Source organism: Anthonomus grandis, chromosome 15, assembly GCF_022605725.1.
Source record: "Anthonomus grandis grandis chromosome 15, icAntGran1.3, whole genome shotgun sequence".
Lineage (NCBI taxonomy): Eukaryota > Metazoa > Arthropoda > Insecta > Coleoptera > Curculionidae > Anthonomus > Anthonomus grandis.
In genome coordinates, this window is record NC_065560.1 from 5,001,061 (window position 1) to 5,024,020 (window position 22,960).

At 33.3% G+C, this 22,960-nt stretch overlaps 2 protein-coding genes across 10 annotated transcripts in view; one reads left to right on the top strand and one right to left on the bottom strand.

The window, feature by feature from the left end:
- LOC126744895 (zinc finger protein 37-like) overlaps positions 1–15,381 on the bottom strand; it is a 44,209-nt gene extending 28,828 nt beyond the window's left edge. The window contains exons 1-5 of one of the 6 annotated variants that reach the window (XM_050452481.1): positions 15,216–15,381; positions 12,949–13,092; positions 9,346–9,511; positions 9,120–9,265; positions 3,750–4,512 (exon numbers count right to left, since the gene is read on the bottom strand). The gene's annotated coding sequence lies outside the window, so the exon portion shown is untranslated. Of the gene's footprint in view, positions 1–3,749; positions 4,513–8,855; positions 8,949–9,119; positions 9,281–9,345; positions 9,669–12,948; positions 13,093–15,103 lie in introns of those variants that run through there. The other 5 variants (XM_050452477.1, XM_050452479.1, XM_050452482.1 and 2 more) reach the window with 5 other exon arrangements.
- Positions 3,627–22,960, top strand: part of LOC126744894 (zinc finger and BTB domain-containing protein 49-like) — a 32,688-nt gene continuing 13,354 nt past the window's right edge. Inside the window, exons 1-2 of one of the 4 annotated variants that reach the window (XM_050452473.1) lie at positions 3,627–3,741; positions 19,181–19,629. In XM_050452473.1, the coding sequence (XP_050308430.1) occupies positions 19,198–19,629 (432 nt within the window). In that variant the 5' untranslated portion in view covers positions 3,627–3,741; positions 19,181–19,197. Of the gene's footprint in view, positions 3,742–9,779; positions 9,939–15,438; positions 15,628–19,180; positions 19,630–22,960 lie in introns of those variants that run through there. The other 3 variants (XM_050452474.1, XM_050452472.1, XM_050452475.1) reach the window with 3 other exon arrangements.

The window sequence follows — 22,960 nt, forward strand, 5'->3', positions numbered from 1 at the left end:
AATTACCAAATTTTCGGTTCAGGTGCAGACACTAGCCACCAGCAAACAATTTGTTATAAGGCTTTGTCAAATCTGACGTACAGCCGAATACAAGAAATATTTTTTTTTCGTTTTATCAATCTCACAACCATACATTCGAAGTAAGACACGTTAACATTACTTTTTTATCTAAACTTTTATTTAATATAACGATGAAGTTATATTAAATATTTATATCTATTTTTTCGTCGATTGAATAATTCATACATGTTTTCAAATATCGACTGTCACTGATTTATTGAAACTTTTCCTTACGTCAGTGACAATATTCATTTTACTGGTGCCCGTTTGGTTTTACCTGAACCGAAAATTTGGTAATTTTGCAATTACATTTAGTTGAATAATTCAAGATTCGCTTATTAAAGCTTTTTGAAACTTTGCACGAGGGTTTGCCAGATTGGTCTCTTCAAAAAGTTATCTTACATTTTTTCTATTAAATGTACAGGGAAGCCAATAATTGACCCCCTTAAAATTTACATGGGTTATCCTATGTTCCGCTCGGCGACGCACCACCCGGTATACAGAATGGTTCATACATTATGGATATTGCAATAAAATTCAGAAACGTGTTCCTTGGATGAAACCTAATATAAAAATAAAAGTAAAACAAATTCATGATATTATGTATATAGTACAGCAAATTATACTCTATTTCAGAAGTGTATAGAGCAATAAACTGGGGAATTCCGTTCTGTTTGGCTACATTTCGTGGTAGTTCATAGGCGCAGGTACTTATAATATTTATGAATTTAATTTTCACGGATTAAATGCCTTTATTTTGAAAGAGATTAAATACTAAATAAATACTTTTAATCCTTTTGTATAGGTACCTATCTTTTAACGCTTTGTAACATGCAAAAATGGGGTCAGGTAATATATACAGACTATGAATACTTTTAAATCATATTTTAAACGTTAGTAGTTACTGCTACGCTGTAGTGTAATCACAATATTATTATCCCAATATTTAAAAAATGGAGGTATTCAGTCCAACGAAAAGATGTACTAAAAATTCTCCACTATCGCTGAGTGAAAAAGTTATTATTTTAAATGTACATGATTGCATAAAACACGATTACCCTAGTTTTACTGTGCAAGAAATTGTCGAAAAATGTTCTCGAATGAGTGGAATTGGAAAGTCCACCATTTTCAAATTGTTGCGGGAAAGAAAAGTAGCAGGTCAAGTGGAATCTCCCAAGCAAAAGCCAGGACGACCTACAAAAGTCCTTGATGAAAATGCTAAATGTATAATTCGAAGAAAAGTTCACTCTTTTTATTTTAAAAAGGAAATACCCACCCTAGACAAAATTTTAATGGAGCTTGGCCGAGATGACAGTATTCCGTTGATAAGTAGAAAACCTTTATGGAAAATTTTAAAAAATATGGATTTTGCCTGGGAAAAGCATAACCGCAAAGCACTTTTACTGGAGAGCGACGAAATTGTTTGTTGGAGACGACAATACTTGTGAAGTATCAAGCAGTACCGCAGGGAGCAAAAGAAAGTTTTTTATCTTGATGAGACGTGGATTAACGAAGGTTATATAGTCCAAAAAATGTGGCAAGACAAAAATATAACCAGTGCTCGCCAAGCTTTCATAGAAGGCCTGTCTACGGGTATTAAAGTACCTTCGGGAAAAGAAAAAAGACTTATAATCACACATATTGGAAGCGAAGAGGGATTTTTAAAAGAAGGTCTGCTAACCTTTGAGTCGATTCGCACAGGAGATTACCATGAAGACATGAACTCAGACGTTTTCGAGGACTATTTTGGTGAAATGATAAAATTTCTTCCGGCTAATTCGGTGGTGGTTATGGATAACGCAAGCTATCATTCACGGCGAATAGAGAAGACGCCAACTTCAAGTTGGAGAAAGCAAGAAATTATCGATTGGCTGACTGCAAAAGGTATTGCGTTTGAAGCAAATTTGATAAAAAAAGAACTGCTGGCAATAGCAAACTTACACAAAACTCGTTTCATGAAATACGCCGTGGAAGATATAGCCGAAAAATATAACTGTACTGCGCTTACCGCCATATCATTGCGAACTAAATCCTATAGAACTGATATGGGCGCAGGTAAAAGGATTTGTAGCAAGACAAAACACGACTTTTAAAATGAAAGATGTTAAGCTACTGTTTGATCAAGCCATTACGGAAGCGACACCAGAGATTTGGTGAAAAGCAGTCCAGCATGTAATTAAGCAAGAGGACAAAATGTGGGATCTTGACAACCTCATCGATCAGACAGTCGATCCTTTAATTATAATGTCAAGAGGTGATGACAGTTCGTCAGATGACGAAGAAGACTACAATCTATTATAATTTAAAATTGTTATACACTGTTCAAAAAGTGCCAGATCCAAAAGTGACATTTTCAACTGTTTTACTCTACATATTATGTTCAATAAATTTGTGAAAAAAATATATTATTCCATTTAAACAAAAGTAACTTTCTAAAGTAAAATAGCATTTAAGTACATTAATTATAAGGTAAAAAACAAGTCCCAGTTGCACGCCTTTGGCGAACCGTTTTCAATGTTTATCAGTGGGTAACAATGGGCAAAACTCATAAATTGACCCAAAACCGGGTGGCACTACCTGCAATCAACGAAAAGAAAGAATTTTACATTGAAACTAATACCCAACTAAGGTAGTGGCATAAAATATTGGTGGATCACCAGGTCCCACTTTTGCATACCTAATGAGGTTTTATTGCTCTACACACTTCTGAAATAGAGTATAGAATAGAAGCTGTTTAAGACTATTCTTTTTTTTTTAATAATTTTAACGGCTTATAAGTAAAAATGAAGGTGCCCACCAAAAAATTTGTTACCTCCGGCGGCGCCTGCGGCAGACTTTTCTTTGATGGCCACCCCCTCACCTCTTCGTGTAACTCTGCCCCTGGATGGGGGCTTTAGCCCCCCCATTTTTGAGGCTCTAACTTCGCCCATGGTATAGGTTAAGAAACACCCTGTATAGTCGAAATGTAATCGTACCACACGTAATTAATGAAATTGGACGCACTAATCAGGACTTACTTGCGACCTACTCAACATCTTATCGACGAGAGGAAGCAGTTTTAAATTATTTTGCACAATGCGTAATCTTCAATTCCCCAGCCTGTAGACCACAGTGCGATCGCCCCATGTAAACGCCACTTAAGCGACATGACGTAAATAATGTATGGCGCCAAATTTATGTTTATATCAGCGGCAATTTTAAATAATAATTTTGTTGGTTATTATGCAGTTGGGTACTTAAGTAAATACCTATATAACATAAAGAAAATAATTTAAACCAAATAATTCATATAATTGTATTGAATGCAATACATTTTTTGCTTTTATTCCCTATGGTGGCAATTATTTATTATGCCTTCCTACAGCATGAATTTTACTGTAAATTTTAATGAACAAAAATTGAATAATCATTTATTTGACATAAATGTTAACACGTATAAAGTCCTCAAGAGTTTGAAATTGAAAGAAAAACCACAATGACGACTTTCGCGGGCAATTTTAAACTCGGGCATAGTCGTATGCGTCAGCTGCCCTGCACGATGACGCCCGAACATATTTCTTGGCAAAGCCAACTAGACGAACAGTTAAAGGAACGGGCGGACATGATGGTTTTACTGTTATTGTGCTTTGCAACAGTTTCCTCGTGAGCTTTCTGATATCGGGAAAAGAGAATAAATTCACGGTAAGTACCTTATCAGCAGAATAATTTCGGTGATCTATCCTATGTAGTTGAGATAACAGCACGTTTAAGATTTCGCGGGTCTCGCGTGTGTCCAAGTTAGCCGTCAAGGGTAGGGAGCTTCGTCGCCGTGTGATACGTATAGAAATTTGTGGAAGGGGTGCCCGTGTACATTCATCCCCACAATCTTTTAGGAAAGTGGTGGTGGATTTCCTCCACCACCACCTCCAAAACGCTGCTGGCCAGCGTCGATTTTCGACACATATCGCATTGGATGCGGATCCTCTTTTTTTCTATTCCGTTTAAAACTGCGGTAGCCATTATTAAATTGCATCCATATGCTTGCCAAGTTCTATCGGTTCAAAACATCTCTCCGTGCTTGGAGTATGTTACTAATCGTTCAATTGTTTTCAACATGTCCTTGAGGTTTTCTCGTATTAACCGTGAAATTTCGAAATGTGATTTTCTTATGCTTCACTGAATAAAACGTAGTTCGACTAAATTGTTTGGTTTTTATTCGAAATCCTTTGTTGTAATAAATTTTTGGGGTTGTTGACCTTTACGATGGCTCTACACGGTCTTACGGATTCGTTGCCTGCCATTATACACAACCAGAATCTAAGGTGAAATTACAGTTGTTTTTTTAACATTGAGGAACTGGTTATTATATCATCCAGGTAGTGCTGCAAGGCCACCATTTTTCACTGAAGTATAATGTTACATCTTTTAGTGTAGATATACAGGGTATCCCATAAATAATTTAGCAGAAGATCCCTAAAAAAAAAAGAGAGGTTATGTTAAATTTTCCTAGTCCCAAAGAACCAAGATACAGGGTGATAAACTTAATGTAATTTTTTTGAATTTTGACTTGAAATTTAGCATTTACTCCTCGTTTTTAACAAAATTTAAAAAATAGATTTTTTTTATCGCAAATTCTTCAAAAGTCTCGCTGCTATTAACCCTTTTCGAGATATTTACAAAAGAAATGACCTTCATAATCGAATGATCGCCGAATCTAAAAAAATAATTGCTCATTTCGAAATGACTCAGCAGTAGATAATATTTTTACCATTAATTTCATGTTTCATGCAAAAATCTAATGGGTTAAAGTCTGGACATCGTGCGGTTCAAGGTCTTCGACTTCCAAGGGTACTTATGAACCGGTGACCATAATTATTAGGGAATATTAAAAGTAACCAAATTTCTGGTGTTATAAATAGGGACATTAAAAGTTAGTTTGGGTGAAAAGGCAAAGTAATTTGAAGGGCCAATTATAGTCTCATATAAATACACCAGAGCTAACATCACCTTGTATCATTCTAAAAATTCATAAACAATGTGGTATTAATAATAATAATAATAGTTTTGTTAACGGTTTCCCAATTTTTGTACATATAAAAAAAAAAGGAAATATTACAGCTTCGGTAACGTGGAATGCACTTGAAACGGCTTCTGACCCACTTACTTTATTTTTTCAAGTTCTGTGTGATAAGATCAATCAGTGCTTTCCTAAACTGAGGCTTAAAACTACTAAGAAACGAAAACCATGGGTAGGGTTGGGTTGGTAGAGGCCAACCCAACCCAGGGTTGAAATTCTAAGGCCTCTTATAAGGCCTGATTTGATCCCTTACACTAGTCTTTTCTCTTCAACAAGTATCGGTCGAGCATTCATTTTTCTTTCATCCTGTCGATCTTACCGAAGTAAAAAATGAAATCAAACGCCTAAAAAACCATAAATCATCTGGAGCTGATGGGATATCTTTGAGGTTGTTACTCTTTTTGCCTGATTCAGCCTTAAATGCTTTAGTTTCTGCCATAAACAATTCTTTACATATTGGCATTTTTCCTTCATGTTTAAAAGAGGCAGTGGTTATCTCTCTTCATAAGGGTGGAGATTTGGATCAGCCTTTTCAGTAATTTTCGTCCCATTTCTATTTTGTCTACCCTCTCTAAGATAGTTGAAAAACTTGCAAAAAGCAGAATTTTGTCCTTTTTACATCATAATGGCATTTTGTCTGCAAATCAGTTTGGATTTCAAGCCGGTAAAGGGACTCATGATGCTGTTTTTAGCTTTTTGGAGAGCGTCTATGTGTCCTTAAATTCTGGAGAGTCATCGGCGGCAGTGTTTTGTGATCTATCCAAAGCATTTGACTGTGTGGATCATGGAATACTGTTATCTAAGCTCGATAAATATGGTTTTAGGGGCGTAGCGTTGCGATGGCTTGAGTCCTATCTATCAAATCGTACTCAGAAGGTTACAGTGTCTGGGCGTTTGTCTGCTTCTAGATCCCTAAAATGCGGCGTTCCCCAGGGTTCAGTGTTGGGACCACTGTTATTTTTACTGTATGTGGATGACTTGAGTTCATTGAAACTGCAGGGCAAGGTGGTTCAGTTTGCTGATGATACCACCGTACTATGGAGTAATAAAAATTCTGATTATATTAAGACTTGTATCCTTGAAGACCTTCAGATTTTATCAGGGTGGTGTGCTTCCAACGGGCTCGTGTTTAATGTAAGTAAGACGTCTATTATGGGGTTTAAGTGCGATGTTCAGGGTCTGATGTTTGACGAAACTTTCCTCTTGCAGAATAAAGAGTGCTGCAAGTTTCTAGGAATTACCATTCATGGTCGCCTTCGGTTTGAAGATCATATTTTACATTTAGCTGGGAAATTATATTCTGGATGTTTTGCAGTAAGAATGGCAAAACAAGAGCTGGGAGGGGTGGTTCCACGTTCAGTGTACTTTTCACTTATTGAATCTCATATTCGGTATGGCTTGCCTTTTTGGGGTTTAACCAATAAGGGGCTACTTAACATTGTCTTTGTTATTCAAAAAAAAAGCAGTTAGATACCTGTGTTCTGCTAAGTTAAGAGATTCTTGCAAACCCCTCTTCATTTCTGAAAAAATCTTTTTTCACTCTTTATCTTAGCAACAGCTGCTCTTATTCACAAAATTCCTAAACTACCCTCTGAAACTGGCCATTTGACTCGTCGTGTAAATGATGTTCCCCTACCTATTCCTGCGTCTTCCCTTACCAAAACCTCATTAATTTACATAAGTAAAAAAATTTACAATCATGTTCCTCTATGTGTTAGACATATATCGGATGTTAAGAAATTTAAAAGAGAATTAAAGTCGCTTTTATTGGCTAAGGCATATTATAACCTGGATGACTTTTTTAATGATAGGTTTTAACCTTGAACATGTTGGAAAGTTTTTTTTTCCTTTTTTCTTCTCTAGTTTTGTCAACAAGTTTACCTTTATTTAGTAATTGATTGTTTTATTTAGTTATCTTTAATTCAAGTATATTCAAAAAGTTTTGTCTTCTTGTGTTTAAATTTGATCATTGTTTTGTCAATTTTTGAAATTGTATTTTTGTTTTGTTCTTTTAGCTTATAGGATGCTTGTACACAAGATTATTCTTACGTAATATAGAACATTTTCTTTCTTTCGTTCTATTTAAACTATATAGGCATTTGACAAAGTATACAAAAAAAGTAAATATATTTACAATATTGCGGAGGGTTGTTGGGTGGGGTCAGAAATAAAACAGAAACCTGTTTACCTAAATGTCGACGTTTCGAATTATATTAAGTCATCCTCAGGACACTAAGTCTAGGTTTCTTAAGATAGATTATCTTAAGATAGATTATAAGATAGATTTCTCGATAACTTAAGAAACCTAGACTTAGTGTCCTGAGGATGACTTAATATAAGTCGAAACGTCGACATTTAGGTAAACAGGTTTCTGTTTTATTTCTGACCCCACCCAACAACCCTCCGCAATATTGAAGATATTGGGTCACAAACACGAAATTGGAAATATATTTACATTAACTATTGGCTAGTATATTATTTGAAATTTGTTATACCATAATTTGCTCTGAGGTATTTAACAGAACAATTTTGGATCACGAGTGAGTCTTTGAGTGATAATATCTAACAATCCGAAATAATTAAATACATTCTTAACAATTTTATATGAAGTGAACAAATCAAGTATTACACGACCATCTTTCAAAGAATTTAGATTTAAGATATTATTAGATTAGATAATTTTTATATATATGCCAAGTTTAAAAGCAACAAGTGTAAGGAGTTTTCTTTGAATGTTGTCCAATAATTTAATGTGTATGTTATATTGTGGTGACCAAACAAGACTGCCATATTTTAATATAGATCGCCCATAAGAGCAATGAAGGGCCCTGAAACATTGAATGTTATTAAAATCCTTTAAAGTTCGATTAATAAAACCCAATAGCTTCACTCCTAATAGAATTTGTATGGCAATCAAACCTAAGACTGCTATCAATATACACACCCAAATCGTTAATTTCATTAACTTTACCCAAGATACTGTTACTAAGGCGTAAGTCATTATATTTCTTTTTGGAAACTGTTCACTCATTTAAAGATCTGGGAGTAGTTTTGAATAGAATTTTTGTACTAAACACTTTGAAACCATTATATCCAAATCAACCTTTATCTCTAGGCTAAGCCATTAATTTCACCACAACATAGAGACACTAAGCCTTCTTTTATTATCTCTATTCTTTTATTGAGGATATAGAAAGAGTTCAGAAAAGGTTTTTTCAATTATTGCTCCTTAAACCTCCAGGCAATTATCCACCTCAAGCATCCTCAGAATCAGTTTTACTGAATGTATGTTTATTATGCAGTCACCCTTAATAAGAAGAACTTACTTTTTACAAGTTTTCTTATTTAATTGTTATAAAATACCATTTACCTTGCAGCACAGAAAAAAATGCATTATTCTCTCTGGCTACATGTTGAATCAATAAACTAAAAGGCTCACCTATCTATGCTAAGTGTACTACCTATAACACTAAAAACTTTGATATACAGCTTTATATGCTCTGTTCTCAAGCATTCATGCCTCAGACCCCCTAGCAGGTAGACAAAGCTCTTTTTTATATAGCCTACCTAATACGTATCTATTCTGCATCTAACTTTTGTTTGTTAAAATTATAAATAAATTGTATTATTTTAATTTCATGTCCTGATTGTTTATTTGTATGAGGTTTTGAGTTTCTTTAGCATTAATGTCTTCTTATTTTCTAAAAATGTAATTTTAAATTTATAAATAGACTTTTACCAAATCTTTATAATGAAGTTTCAAACTTAATTAGTTCATCTACTAAGGTTTTAGCAGGGACATCATCTGCAATTGTAAAAGGTTTTGTCTTCAAATGGGGTAACTTTTTCATTGAGATTGGTATTAGATGTCACATATTATAATAATTATACTAGTATTGGTATGTCAAAGATATATAAAAAAAATAACAAATTATTGACATGGAATTTATAGTTGCTGTATAAGATAACATGAATAAATACACTTAAAACAGACGATACTAACCCATTTTTCCACATAGGTATATATTTGTTTAAATGATTCATTCTTCTTTTTCTTCTCCATATATATTATGGCACATGTTCTATCCCTGTGGGATTTATCTTAGAAGTATCTGCACCAATATTATGTAGGTATCATCTTTATAATTCCTAAAAATCGCACCTCTTGATAGGTAATTGGTAAAGAAAGAAAATTATTGATTAGGCTATTTAAAACCACATTTTAATACCTTGATTAATAATTTCTGTCTGAGATAGGGTAAAAAGGTCGGCATCTGGAATCCTGTTAACATTATTAACGGCTGTTATTATTATTTAGTACCCCAGTTTCTCAATTATTGGTCCTTATATCTTTTTGGGTTATTGTTGCTTTCTTCTATTTTATAAATGTAAAACCTGCAGTGTATAGAACAGACACACAAAATTAAAAATCCGTTAATTGTAAGTTTAGTTGTTTTTTATTTGAAACAGTTTTATTTTTAGTTTTATATTTTAGTTTTATTTTTATTTTAGACAAAAATATCCTGCACTTTTGCAGGGATTCCCCTTTTCAAGAAGTTGTTGACAGTGTTGACACTTGACGGTGCTCACTGCTACCAACTTAAATGTGGGGTGTTTTAGTTTGTAACTAATTAAAAAGTAGCTAAAATGTAAAATTATGTCCTTGACACTGTGTCCTTTTTATTTTTAAGTTTATTTCTATTATATGCAACTTTTTTTGGCTTAAATAAGATGATTTTAAGTAATTTCTTCTAAATCTAATGTTTTACTTAATTTTTTTAATAATTGTAAAATGTAGTGAAAACTGAAATCGAATGATAAGGTAATACAATATTCTAGTATTATTTTTGAAAAAATATATTGAATTATTATGAAGAGCCCCTTAATTATTTACCTACATGAATATTTTTCAAATCATATACAAATGTTTCTAAAACATCATAAAGAGATCATACTAGGTACTGAAGATTTTTAAGTAACATCCCTGCAATGTGCCACTTTTTACAACATGAATGGTACCAAAATTTCTCGAATATTTCACATCATGAATCATGTAAACAAGATCTCTTCTAGGTGTTTCCCTGCCAATGAAATTCATTCACCAGTCCACTTGCCCCTAACAGAGTTAAGGCTGAGGTATGGAATTCTTTATGAAGGTTGTTTAACCAAACCCTTATAAAGTCCTATTTTTCACATACAAAAACATACTATTAAGCATAAATGCAGGGGCAACTATTCCATGGACCAATAAAGATCAAACAATTTTAAACCCTTTATATCCAATTTATTCAAAAAACATATTTATCTTAAATATCTTCACAAATATCACTTATCGCCCAATGCTCCGTACATGCAATATTCACTGTTTGAGATTATTATATATTATATTCTGCACTATCAAAAAATCTATTGATATACTACTATATGTTTATATGGGAAAACATATTTCGTATTCATAACCAACAGCAGTGGAGCAGGGTGTTCCTCAGGGATCTATTTTGAGACCACTCCTATTTATAATAATTTAAGGTTGTGCAAAATCAATTCCACTGACAATAGCGGAGGAACTTTGAAATTTTAAACGAACTGCCCTTGATGGCTAATATGTGTGAACTCACTTCGTATGATAGAAGGCAGTGATTTACTGTACTATCACTAATTACTACATATTTTTATTGAATGTGTGTTTATTTTTATTTAGCAATAGTTTTACAATATGTGCGCAGTTTAATTTATATTAATCTAATATTTGCCTACTCCTAGCCCTTTTGACTGTAAGTGCATCTACATTATCAAAATAAAGGGACAACAGAATGCATGTTAAGAGAAGCTACTTTTAATTAAATTTAATAGCAATGAATTGAGTTTTTACTTGAGAGTTCTATTAGTTACCTCATTAAGAATCTTTCTAGAATAGCACAGTATAAATATGATTTTCACATTGTATATTTTAAAACCAACTGAGGGTTAGGCAGTTTAAAGGAGGTTGAAGTACATGCATGCACTTCAGGAAATGAAGCCTTGAAGAGGATGTGATGTTATTGAAGGTTATTTATTGGAAATTTTTGATAGATTAAATCCTAAGAAGAAGATTAAAGTAAAGTAAAGTAAAGTTTATTCATGCTTACGAAAACTTTATCACAAGTAGATAAATACATATTAAAAAATTATTTCGCTTACAAATTATTAAAGTTTTACATTGCAAATCAAAATCATTATCTAAAATATTAAAAAAATGACACCCAAGATACAATTTCACAAATACTAAACAAAATAATCACAATCCACAAACAGTTAAAATTTTGGAGATCCCAATATCAATTTCAACTTCCTAAAAACCTATTTTTGTTTCATTTTCACCAATTTTCACAGTTAAGCTTGTAGATACTCATCAAAGCTATAGAAGGCTCTATCAGCAAGTAATTTTTTTACTGAGGCAGCAAACAGATTTTCATTTAGAGCTTTAATATTATTAGGAAATTTATTAAAAAAGCTTGGGGCATAATAAGTACTTGAGATACAAGATTTATTGAGTCTTAGAAAGTGCATTTTCAGGAAATCTACTTGTCGAGTGCTGTGAGTATGAATTTCTGATCTCTGGGTATATTTATGTAAATTATTCTTTGTATATATTAGACATTCAAAGATATACCGTGATGGAAGTGTAAAAATTTTAAGTTTTTTGAAAGAGTCTCTCACATCGTCCCTGAAACCCAGACCCTCGACAACCCTCAGAGCTCTTCTCTGCAGTTTAAAGATTCTCCTAGCTTGAGGTGCATGACCCCAAGCCAAGAGACCATAATTTCAGGTGGATTGTATGAGTGCATGGTAAACCATTAACAAAATATCCTTATTTACTGTGCCCTTTAAGCGTTTTAAAAGAAATATTTGTTTTGCCAATTTATTTGCAATGAACTCCACATGCTTATCAAATATCATATAGTAGGATCTAAGTGAACACCCAAGAATCTCACCCCATCCGAACTCTCAACATTGGTACCTTCTGTATTTCTCAAAGAGAATAGGACTTCCTTTGTTTTGTTGACATTTAGGCTAAGTCTGTTTGCACTGAACCACTTGCCCAAATCTGACTTCACCCCCACCAGCATCAGCTCCAGTTCTTGCAAACTAGTACTCCTGCAAAGAGCAGTAGTGTCATCAGCAAACAGCAGCAGCCTAGGCTCAATTGACCTGTCGATATCATTGACATAAATAATAAAGAGGAGTGGCCCCAAAATAGAACCCTGTGGCCCACCATGAGTTATTTTGCATTCTTCTGATAAAGCTCCACCCGCACAGGTTTTCTGTACATGTCTAACAAGATAAGTTTCAAGAAGTGATAAACTGGGCGGGATCAGACCATAAAGTTTAAGCTTGCTCAGAAGGATCCTATGGGATATGCAGTCGAAGGCCTTTGAAAGGTCACAGAAAATTGCCCCAACATGGGACCCCATTTCAAAGCCCTCAACCACATACTCCAGAAAATCCAGTATAGCCTTAACAGTTGATTGTTTTTTCCTAAACCCATACTGAAAATTTTTGAGGATTTCATTTTGTTCAAAATAGATATAAAGTTGATTTTTTAAAAGTAGCTCAAAAACCTTCGATATTATTGGAATCAAAGATACTGGACGGTAATTATTTAAATCATCTCTACTCCCTTTTTTAAAAATTGGTATGATCTTTTGAATTTTAAAGCCACTTGGGTAGATGCCTTCCCTTATACATAAATTTAAAAGCTTTTAAAGGATCTATTTAATGCTCTTTTAATTGTTTTAGAAGAGGGAGATTCATTCCATATATGTCTCTAGAATGTTTATTTTTTAAATTACCTATAGCATCTCTAACTTGTATATACATCACTTCACTAAAAGAAAAACCCCCCACAGGGACACCCGACAGGCAGGCCTGATCCATAAATGATTCAGCAGTGACCGTGGCCAGTGGAATCTTCTTGAGAGTTTCCTCAGCTATACCTGAAAAAAATGTATTAAACTGATTGTCTTGTGTACAATGTTTAAAATTTTATAGAGTGATATAGGTTGTTCTGACATTCTTAATCTTTGCTATAAATAGAACTTCTTGTAATCCAAGTTTATTCAAAGTGTCCACAAACTTCAACAAAAGCTCAAGAATATATCAGCTCTGTTAGTACTTTAACATAATTATATGCCTCAAATGTAGATATATAGACATTTCTATTATCATGGGTTTAAACAAGGTAAAACTTAAATATGGAAGTGTAGTAATAAATCTTTAACCCTTTAATGCGTGTTAAAAAAATATGCATAGTTTTCTTTACTATGATTGTTATTAATATTAAAAAAAAAATTATCTATCTTTTCTTGTGGAAACATCTTTCGTAACATAAATGTACCTAATTTTTCATGCATACTTGACCATACTGACAAATTTGAGAGTTCCTTTACTTATAGAGCTGTTACTTTACTTAATTCTAATAATTCTACTTAAAATTGTCTAAAAATTGCTTATACAAAAGTACCCTCAAGAAGTAATATCCTCCTTAGTGTAATTTTAATTGATTGTAACTATAGGTATATTTTCTTTGTATTTGTTATAATTGCATTGGGATGTTATTAAAGAAGGCTTCTCTTAACTAACACCTTTGCATAATGAACCTTTTTTTAAAGCAGTTTTTTTAATCAAGTTTATTATTGATCTTAAAAAATGTAACTAGAATTGTTTACTCACTTCCATTCTAGCATATTTTATTAATACTTTGCTTAATAAGGCTTTGTTGACGTGTAAAGCATGTCACCAAATCATTATAACCAATAAAGTTTAAATAATAGTAGTGGAGTCAAAAAGACCCTGTATACACAAAAAAAGTTTTGGTATTGAATTGAATTGAATTGACGAAACAGTGGGCTGCCAAGGCAGTTGTGCATATAGGTCTCCTGATGGACCCGTCATGCCCCACCGGGGGGTTACCAGAGCCCAACGGCCTTAGAGAAAAATATAGGTATATTATACGAAATCCAGACGATAGTGTCGCCTAAACAGGTATTAAACAATTCAATCTAAAATAAATGCAGATTAAATTATACCCTGGGCAAGTACTAATGAAAGAGGATAGATTTTACCTAAGGGATTACTGCTGTTTAACCTCCATCCCGATTTGAGATTCTAAAATGTTTAAAATAGTTGAACTTTATTTGGGTAACATCGATATAAATTTAAACGATAAAAAACCAATCATTTGTTAAATTTATGATTCAGTACAGGTTCATTTGTATACTTAATACATTATTCATGTAAATAATTGTGGATTTTCGTTGTGCAATAAGTAAAAAAAAATCATTTGTCCTATTTGAGTCAAATAATATACGTAGCTACTATAATCCAAGTTCCGTTATATATGAAAATCGAATTAAACCAACTGAAAATTAATTTAGCGTTTGACAATAAACAGACAAAACGTATTTTATGGTAGACTGCTCCAAATAAACATTATCCATCATAATCCGATCTAAACCTAAACCACTCTCAAGGTGATATCTTAAGGTTAGTCTCGGTTGGCATTTTGCACAAGGTTTTTGCTATTTTTGCTACAAGCATAATATTGTTCAGTTTTATTACAGAAATCACTTAATTTCAAAATGAAATTGTACCTATTTATAAGGGTTCTATTAATTTAATGTGGTTTTAAGAGTACCTTATTGTCTGTAAGAATGTAGCAATAATTAAATATTGATATAAGTGAAAGTTTAATATGACGACTTATCTGCATTTGGAATTAATAAGTGAAATGTGCGATGTGTATCGCAAGTTTTCACTTTCGGTTTTAAGACGGCTTTCTCCTTATAGACTTACCAAAAGAGATATAGTTTAACAGAGTAAATATTTTATTTATTTATAAGCTATATGATTGATGAACGCATTTAATGTGACTGTCCTTTTATAGACCTAAAATAACATCTATTGCTACTGAAATAAATTCCATGAAAATAATCTCGGTACCCGTACCTCGTAATAGACCTCTCTGAAAAGGTGAAAGTACCACTTGAACGTATGTAGGTAACTAGGCCTCGGCGCGATTTCTCTTGCATCGAACCGTCGCAATTTAGAATAATATTACCTGCATCTCTCTTCAACCGACCCCGATCAAGTAAAGCAGACAAAGACAAAAAGAGACACAAGGGATTCACGTGACCCGTTAGAAACCATAGTACCGTACGATGGTGTGTACTGGTGGCCCCTTCTTCAGATGTCGATGGCTCGAGCAGTGTCGGTACCGAGGTACGTGTGCGTTCCGTGGCGTGGATGGTGGTTCTGCTCTTTGTAAATTGTCACTTCATCCCCTACTCTATGTACATCAGGAGTGGAGTGTGCCGAACGATATATCGATAAGGGCAGGGGGTTCCCTCAAGGACATCCGCGAAGTACTGCCTCGTTTTTCGGTAGGGGTTCCCCCGCAGGTGTGACTATATTGTTTGAACATTTTTTTTTTCTTCAATCGTCGCTGGAAATTTCGGATTTAGTACTATAAGGTACTTTTATAAAATTAACGTTATGGTGTAGCGTGTGTGCTTAATTAATTTTAGAAATCTGATTTATTAAATTGTAATAGGTCTGCAATACAGGAAGTTATGAAACCGAATGCGTCTTGCATGATATTAATTGGGAAATGTTATGTTGTAAATGTTTTTATGGATTATTGAGCTTAAGGCAGTGGAGCCAGTGGATCATTAGATTTTTAAATGGCAGCATTGACTGTACTATTTTTCATCATCTAAATGCTTGAACAGTTTTTCAAATAATACCACTTAATTAGAAAATATCAAGAATATTGAAATACGGAGTGCCTGTAATGAAATAAAAATATTTAAAATGGCAAGAAGAAATAAAATGAAACTTATGTCAGATCTCTAAAAGGCATAAAAAATGGTTAAAGGCCTGTTGGAGGAAAATTACTTGGAACAACTGAAAGATATGAAAAATTGTTCCAGAAGCTTGGGAAACATGTACAGAATTTTCACATATCTGGAAGACTCACCAGAGTCTTGTAACATCTTTAATTTTTTGAGAGGTGTAAAAAATGACTTCTTCATTGATAATGTTCGAATGAATTTTTCTATCAAAGCCTATATATTTCAGTATATAGACATGTTGGAATCTATAGGCTTTGTTGATATGTTTCTTGCACTAAAGTTAAAAATCCAAAATTGTCATGTGGTCGTAGATCTCTCTCTTCCATTGCACTGCTTATTTCTTTTCTCGAACATTTTCTTGGACTACCCCTTAGTAGGCAGTTCTTTTCATTTGCCAGAGGCTCTCTTTTATTTATCATCCACAGCTCTTCACCATATGTAGTTATACTTTCTATGATCTCGATTGTTTATTCTAATATTTGGGTTCCGAGTGATGTGAACTATTTAGTTGACATGTCTTCTAAACCTCGTCCAATTCTAGTTGCTATTTCCTTTTTTTTCTGGCCATCATTTGTAATGGCTTTTTAATAAACTACCTGACAGGACTACCTTTTTTGCAATTTAAATCCCAATTGAGAAATATACTAATCGAAAACTCATTTAATTTAGTAGATGAATTTTTAAACTTATTTCTTTTAAGCATGGGCCTATATAGTGTATCTGTATTTAAGTTTTTAATTTTTGTAAAAATGACTTTTTGTACTTGATATTTTTAATACAGTATTTATGATTATATATGTATTTTATGTTTTATTGACTTGTGGAAATGTGTTGTATGTTGGCACCAATAAGTGAATTTAAATTTGAATGTTTACACCGAGATATTTATAGTTATCAGTATTTACGACTTGCAGGTCTCTTACTTCTGAAGATTTTCCTTTATCTTCCACCACTACATACTCTGTTCTTGGTGGGTTTATTGATAAACCCTACCTGATGTATTCTTCATCCTGATCTTCTGCAAGCATTAGTTGACCTGTAAAGTGCAAACTGTTCAGTTTATGATCCTCCAATTTAAATACCCATAGGTCTACAAACCAAAGGTTTACATTATTTTCAATTCCATTATATTTGAGACACTTAACATTAACAGAGAACATTAAATAATGGAATAATTGAATTGCTTCCAATAACCTCTTTGAACTACTGTTACTATTATATACAAGTAACCCCAAATTGGCATGTCAAGAAAATTTATATTCTTGACATGCCAAATATATTGAATTAAAAAAAAAACCTTTAATTGTTAGATGCGTACATTATTTACTGTACTTATTGTTATAACATCAGTGTATGGAAATATACACTCAGAGTATGTTATTGCCATTATGGTGGCTCTTATAAAAAATTTTATATCTTTTACTGGTACTGAATCTTTAATAGTCCCGACGCATCCATCCTTGACATTTTCAGAATATGCATTAAATACATCAGTACCTGTAGATAAGTAAAGCAACGTTTACCGGCGTATTTTCAATTTTATTGTATATGTTGCTTATATTAGTTTATTTTATTACCTAGAAAGAATATTTACATTTTTTATACATGACTTATAACCTGTTTAAAGCCAATTATTGATATTCACCGTTCATAATATTGGGAAAACTTTTAAAGCCCATATTTTAATTACGTTGCACTGCCCAAATTGATTGATTTTTATAAGCATTCGTGACGGGTATTCGCTGAATTAATATACATAATAAAAGTATTTTCATACCATTGTATTATCTCATATCAGTTTCATGCGTAATTATCGGTCAAATACAATAAGGCATAAATCACACAAAAGAAGTGTTTATTCCTGTAAGCTCAATATTTATTTAAATGATTATATGTGCGCATTTTGAGGTAAAAATAGGTGACACATATGTGTTGGTAAAATGGTCTGACATAATGAAGAAGTTTCAGAAACATAAAATTAGTTGTCAGTAAAATCACAAATTCGAGCATTTAATTTTCATGCTTTCTCCCAACCCAGATTTTGGATTTGTAATTTTCATATCTCAATGATTGTCATTTTCCTCGCGGTTGACTTTTGATGGTCAAATGGCAGTCAACAAACTGGTAATGATTTCCGGTAAACTGTAAGAGATTTAAGTGTTCTGTTCGACAATAAACAATCATTTGTCCACACATTGAAAACGTTGTAATTAAAGGAATGGGTAGCTTGGGCTTTATAACGGAAAAATAGTGGAAATTCATAAAATACTTTATGAATTTCTTGTTCGCTCTTTGCTTGAGTATGCATTGGTGATATGTTCTCCAAATTACTTGTGCCTTATTGACGCTATTGAGTTTGTGCAGAAAACTTTCCTGAGATCTCTAGCGTACAGAGCAAATATTGATATATTTAATAGCAACAACTATAGAATATAATTTAATCAGTCAAGAGTTCAATAATACTACGCATAAAACCAGACGACACATTTCAATATTGAATGGTTTGGTATATTATCCAACTATTTTGCAAGAAATTCCCTTTAATACATACTAAAGAAGAGCGAATTCTTCGACGTTTCGGATTCCGTTTCATCATACTATGGATTTTATTCTCCTATTACGAGAAGTCTTAGGTATCAAAATGATAATAACATCAATCCATGTTCCAGTAACACAATAGGTTCCTTTAAATCTAAAATTAAAAAATTGCAGACTGATTGTGATCCTATTTTTTTTGTATACCATTTATATGTACCTGTATTGTCATGTCCTTTTTTTTTAAATGTTTATTTGGCTAATCTTACTTTATATATAATTATTTCTTTTTTATAAACAAATAAGTTTTATTTAGGAAAACTATATTTTGACTTCCCTTCCATTGGCTTAACCTTTTTACTACAGTTTTTCAGTTACAAGACAGAAATAAATAAGTTTTTCATAGCCACTTTTGCTCTTTAAAAAGTATGATACGTTTCGTCTTTTAGCGCCAGTCATCAATTTTGTTTTATTAGGTGGGGGCGCAAATTATATTAAATTCAAGTATAGTCCTTGTAATTATGGTCACCCTCGGTTTTAGAACATCCTGTGCACACGTTAACCACCCTTGAAAATACCCCATATGAAACACCTCATATACTATAAAAGAATTAATTAAAACCCCGTTCAATTTCAGTACTAAAAACCCTCAAGATGAACTTTGCACCTTTCGGGGTACCTCTCTCGGCCGCCCTACCGGTCGCCACCCAATTTTCCGCAGGGAAAATTACCCAAAGTGTGACCACACCGAGTGGCCAAGTAGTCGGCGTCCTCCAAGGTGGCGAAAACGGCGTCCACTACATCAGACCATTCGATGCGAGCGCGTTCGCGCAGACCCACCAGGCCCCCGGGAGTCCCACCGGGGCTCAACAGGGCCAAACTGTGATCAGCCTCCCCATCACGATGCCCGGGGCGAAACCGGGCGATCCACAGCAAACGGTGCAAATTCAGGTGGTCAATCCGGCTCAACAGAACGAAGGAAACAGCCCAAAATATCAACTGTCACAGATACCTATCCAGACTTTCGGCCAGGGAGCCACTGTTTTAACGGTCGCGTATAGTGGGAATCAGGAAGGTTTACAAATAGTAAGTAGTTGGTCTGTTATATTTATACATTTATTACATAATCATAATAATAATAAACGGCCTTTATTTACATATCTAAAATACTATAAACAGAGAGAAATTAAATTTGGTGGCGAGGTCTAACTTCAAGCTATTACTATACCTAACTATCCATGGAAAAAAAGAAAAAATATACAAATATAAGGGAATTAAACTTAACCTAAAAAAGAATTTTAAATATAAGAAATACACGCATTCCTAGCGCGAGACTACGGTAATATATAATAAAAACGAATACGTATAGTCCTTCTAGGAAGACTCTGGAAAAATTAAAATTTTGCAGTATATATGTTTATTTATTAATTGAATTATAAAATAACAAGAAACAATCCATTTCATTTACTTATGCTGTCTATTAGTAGATTCACAAACGTGATTTTTGATTGTGCTCTTTGTCTATTTATAGACGTATCAGTAATTCAAAGTCAAAGTCAAAATCAAGTTTATTCTGCATTAATATAGCATATATACACACAAAAGGTGTTATTCGCGTAAAACGATCTTCCATAACACCATACAATTACGGCACTGTTAAAAAACAATGATAAGAAGCAAACAGTTAAATAAGAATAAATATACAGACAACTTAAGCCTACTAACACAACCCAGACGTAGAGTATTGAGAAGAGAAAAAAAAAAAAGGTAACCGGTTGTAAAAACTGATGAAATCTGTTGTGATAATTTGAATTTAGAAATTTCACCGCACAGTAGGGAAAACAGCTTTCAAATTTTGTTGTGCAATGAAAGGAAATATCAAAATGAGCCACATTTCTAATGTTAAGGTTATGTAAAGTGTCCCTTGCAGTCAAATATTCTGTAAGATAAGATGGACAGTTGTGTTTTACAATTTGATATACAAACATAGCTAAGTGGAGGTTAACACGAAAATTGTATTTTAAATGTTTATTATCGACATATAATGGAGTAATGTGGTCAAACTTATGACCTCCATAAGCAAAACTCATACGCATATTTTGAGCCAATTGTATTTTAGTTTTATACTCTTTTGTGAGGTAGCTTTAGTAAACCGAGTTATAGTAGTCTACCAGAATTAAGGATTCCACCAAGAGGTATTTAATATGGTCAGGAAGAACATATTTAAAAGAATAAAGGCTCTTCCATTTTAAGTAAACAGAGAACAGCTTCTTCAAAACATGCTGCCGAAAATTTATCGCATCATCCATTACAAGGCCCAGATTCTAGCATATTCAACAGACGGGATAATTACTCCTTTTGTATGAATGGTTGTAAAATTGAAGCTAATGAACTTAACCCTGACGTCCTTGGACCCAATAATCAGGTGTACACTTTTTTGGCATTAAGCAATAAACCATGCCCACAAGACCAGTCGGAGACATTTTCCAGATCAACGTTGACACCAGCAAGTCCCTCGCAAGAATCTTCAGGATAAAATGAACATAGAAGCTGAGTGTCATCAGCATATAGATGCGATGAGCATTGATGAATATGAGATGGTAAGTCAGCAGTAAAAAGGGCAAAAAGTATGGGATCAAGGATGGGCCCCTGAGTCACTCGATGTTGAAGATATTGAATGTCAGACCTAGTCCCATCAAGATGCACAACCTGCCTTCTATGGTTTAGATATGATGAAAACTAGCCACAAGCTTGATCAGAAAGTCCAAAAAAGTGCAGCTTAGCAATCAGCATATCATGGTTAATAAGGTCAAATGCCTTATTATAATCTAAAAGTACCAGACAGGAGACCTTTGATTCATCCATATTTTTAGATATGCAACTAGTAACCCTGCTAAGTGCCCTTCCTGTACTATAACAAGCTCTAAATCCAGAGTGAACAAAATTGTTTATTATGTCGGAAACCAGTCGTTCAAGCATTTTCTCAACGACCGTCAAGAGGCTAATTGATCGAAATCAGTAATTATATTGCTCAGTTTTCAACAAAATACTTATGTACTTTACCAATTATTGAAAATATTTAACATAATGAGAAATACCGCCACTCTATTCACTCACTCTGTAAACTGTTATCTTTATATGTGCGTTCTAATAATGTTATATCCAAGAGAATTGTAATTAAAAGAATGTTAGGAAAATAAAATTCCGAATACATTCTAAATGGACTATTGTATGAGATGAAAGAAAGTATACGAAGAGAAAAGAAAAAAAATGGTACGTATACGTAAACACCTTAAATACATATTGATGTAAATACTTATATCAGTAACTGATTTAAATGGTCTTTGAAGTTGTTCACAGAAGAACACGAATTGAAAGCTAATTGAAAAAAGCATTAAAATCTTTTGCTGAATGACATTTCATAGAAAGGAGTTATATGCTTCAGTATTATTTAACTTCTCGCCATTGTGCTAAGTATATTAATCATGCACATCACAGCATCTACTAAACTTGTTAAAAATGAATAATTATCTCATAAACAAGAATATTTAAATGTGGCTCAAATCTTTTTTGAAGTCTTCCAGAGTCATTAGAGAATTCAGAAACGTGATCAAAATTACTAAGACCATAACCAAATCTTAAGCAGCTGTTCTGCAGTCTTTAAAGGTTAACGATATAGTTAACCTTTAATAAAAGAGCAGGCCAATAGAGCACATCATAATAAGGCAAAAATTACAAATTCGAGAGAATCACAAAATTTTAATTTAATTAGAGTTCTATGAATAATAAATTGCCCTTAATTATACAAATATTTTTACAAGAGAATTACATTTTTAAATAAGAATTAGAGACATTTTTTAAATGTTAGATCCTTCAAAAATAAACACCAAGTTCTTACAAGTACCCGAAGCCCCATTTGTATTCGTTCCTACCCCATTGGTAGTGGTAGGAACGAGCTTAAGAGAATTTGATTGATAGCTGATATTCTGAGTAATTTGACCCAACCATTGACATTCATCAAGTAGCAATAAAGATAACCATGATAGAGGAACGCCTCTGAAACGATAGCGGTGACACAGCATCATTTTCACCAGTATTTTCATGAAAACTAAACTGACACCTACTAAGAATACAGCATACGAGTGGATAGAAGTGATATTTTCTGGAAATTAGAAGGATCATCTATGTTTTCTTTTTTATGGACTGGAATAACTTTGGGTGTTTTTAGATAAGAGGGAACCGATTAATGGTTTTTACCAAGACCCTCTGGAATATTGAGAAAAATGTCTTCAGGTAGTCTCATCATCACCAGAACTGTTTTTGTTTTTTATTGATTTCAACACTCCTTTAATTTTGTCAGATCAGTAAGCAAAAACATAAAAGAGACTGGAACGTTGACAGCTGACAATTAAGACAT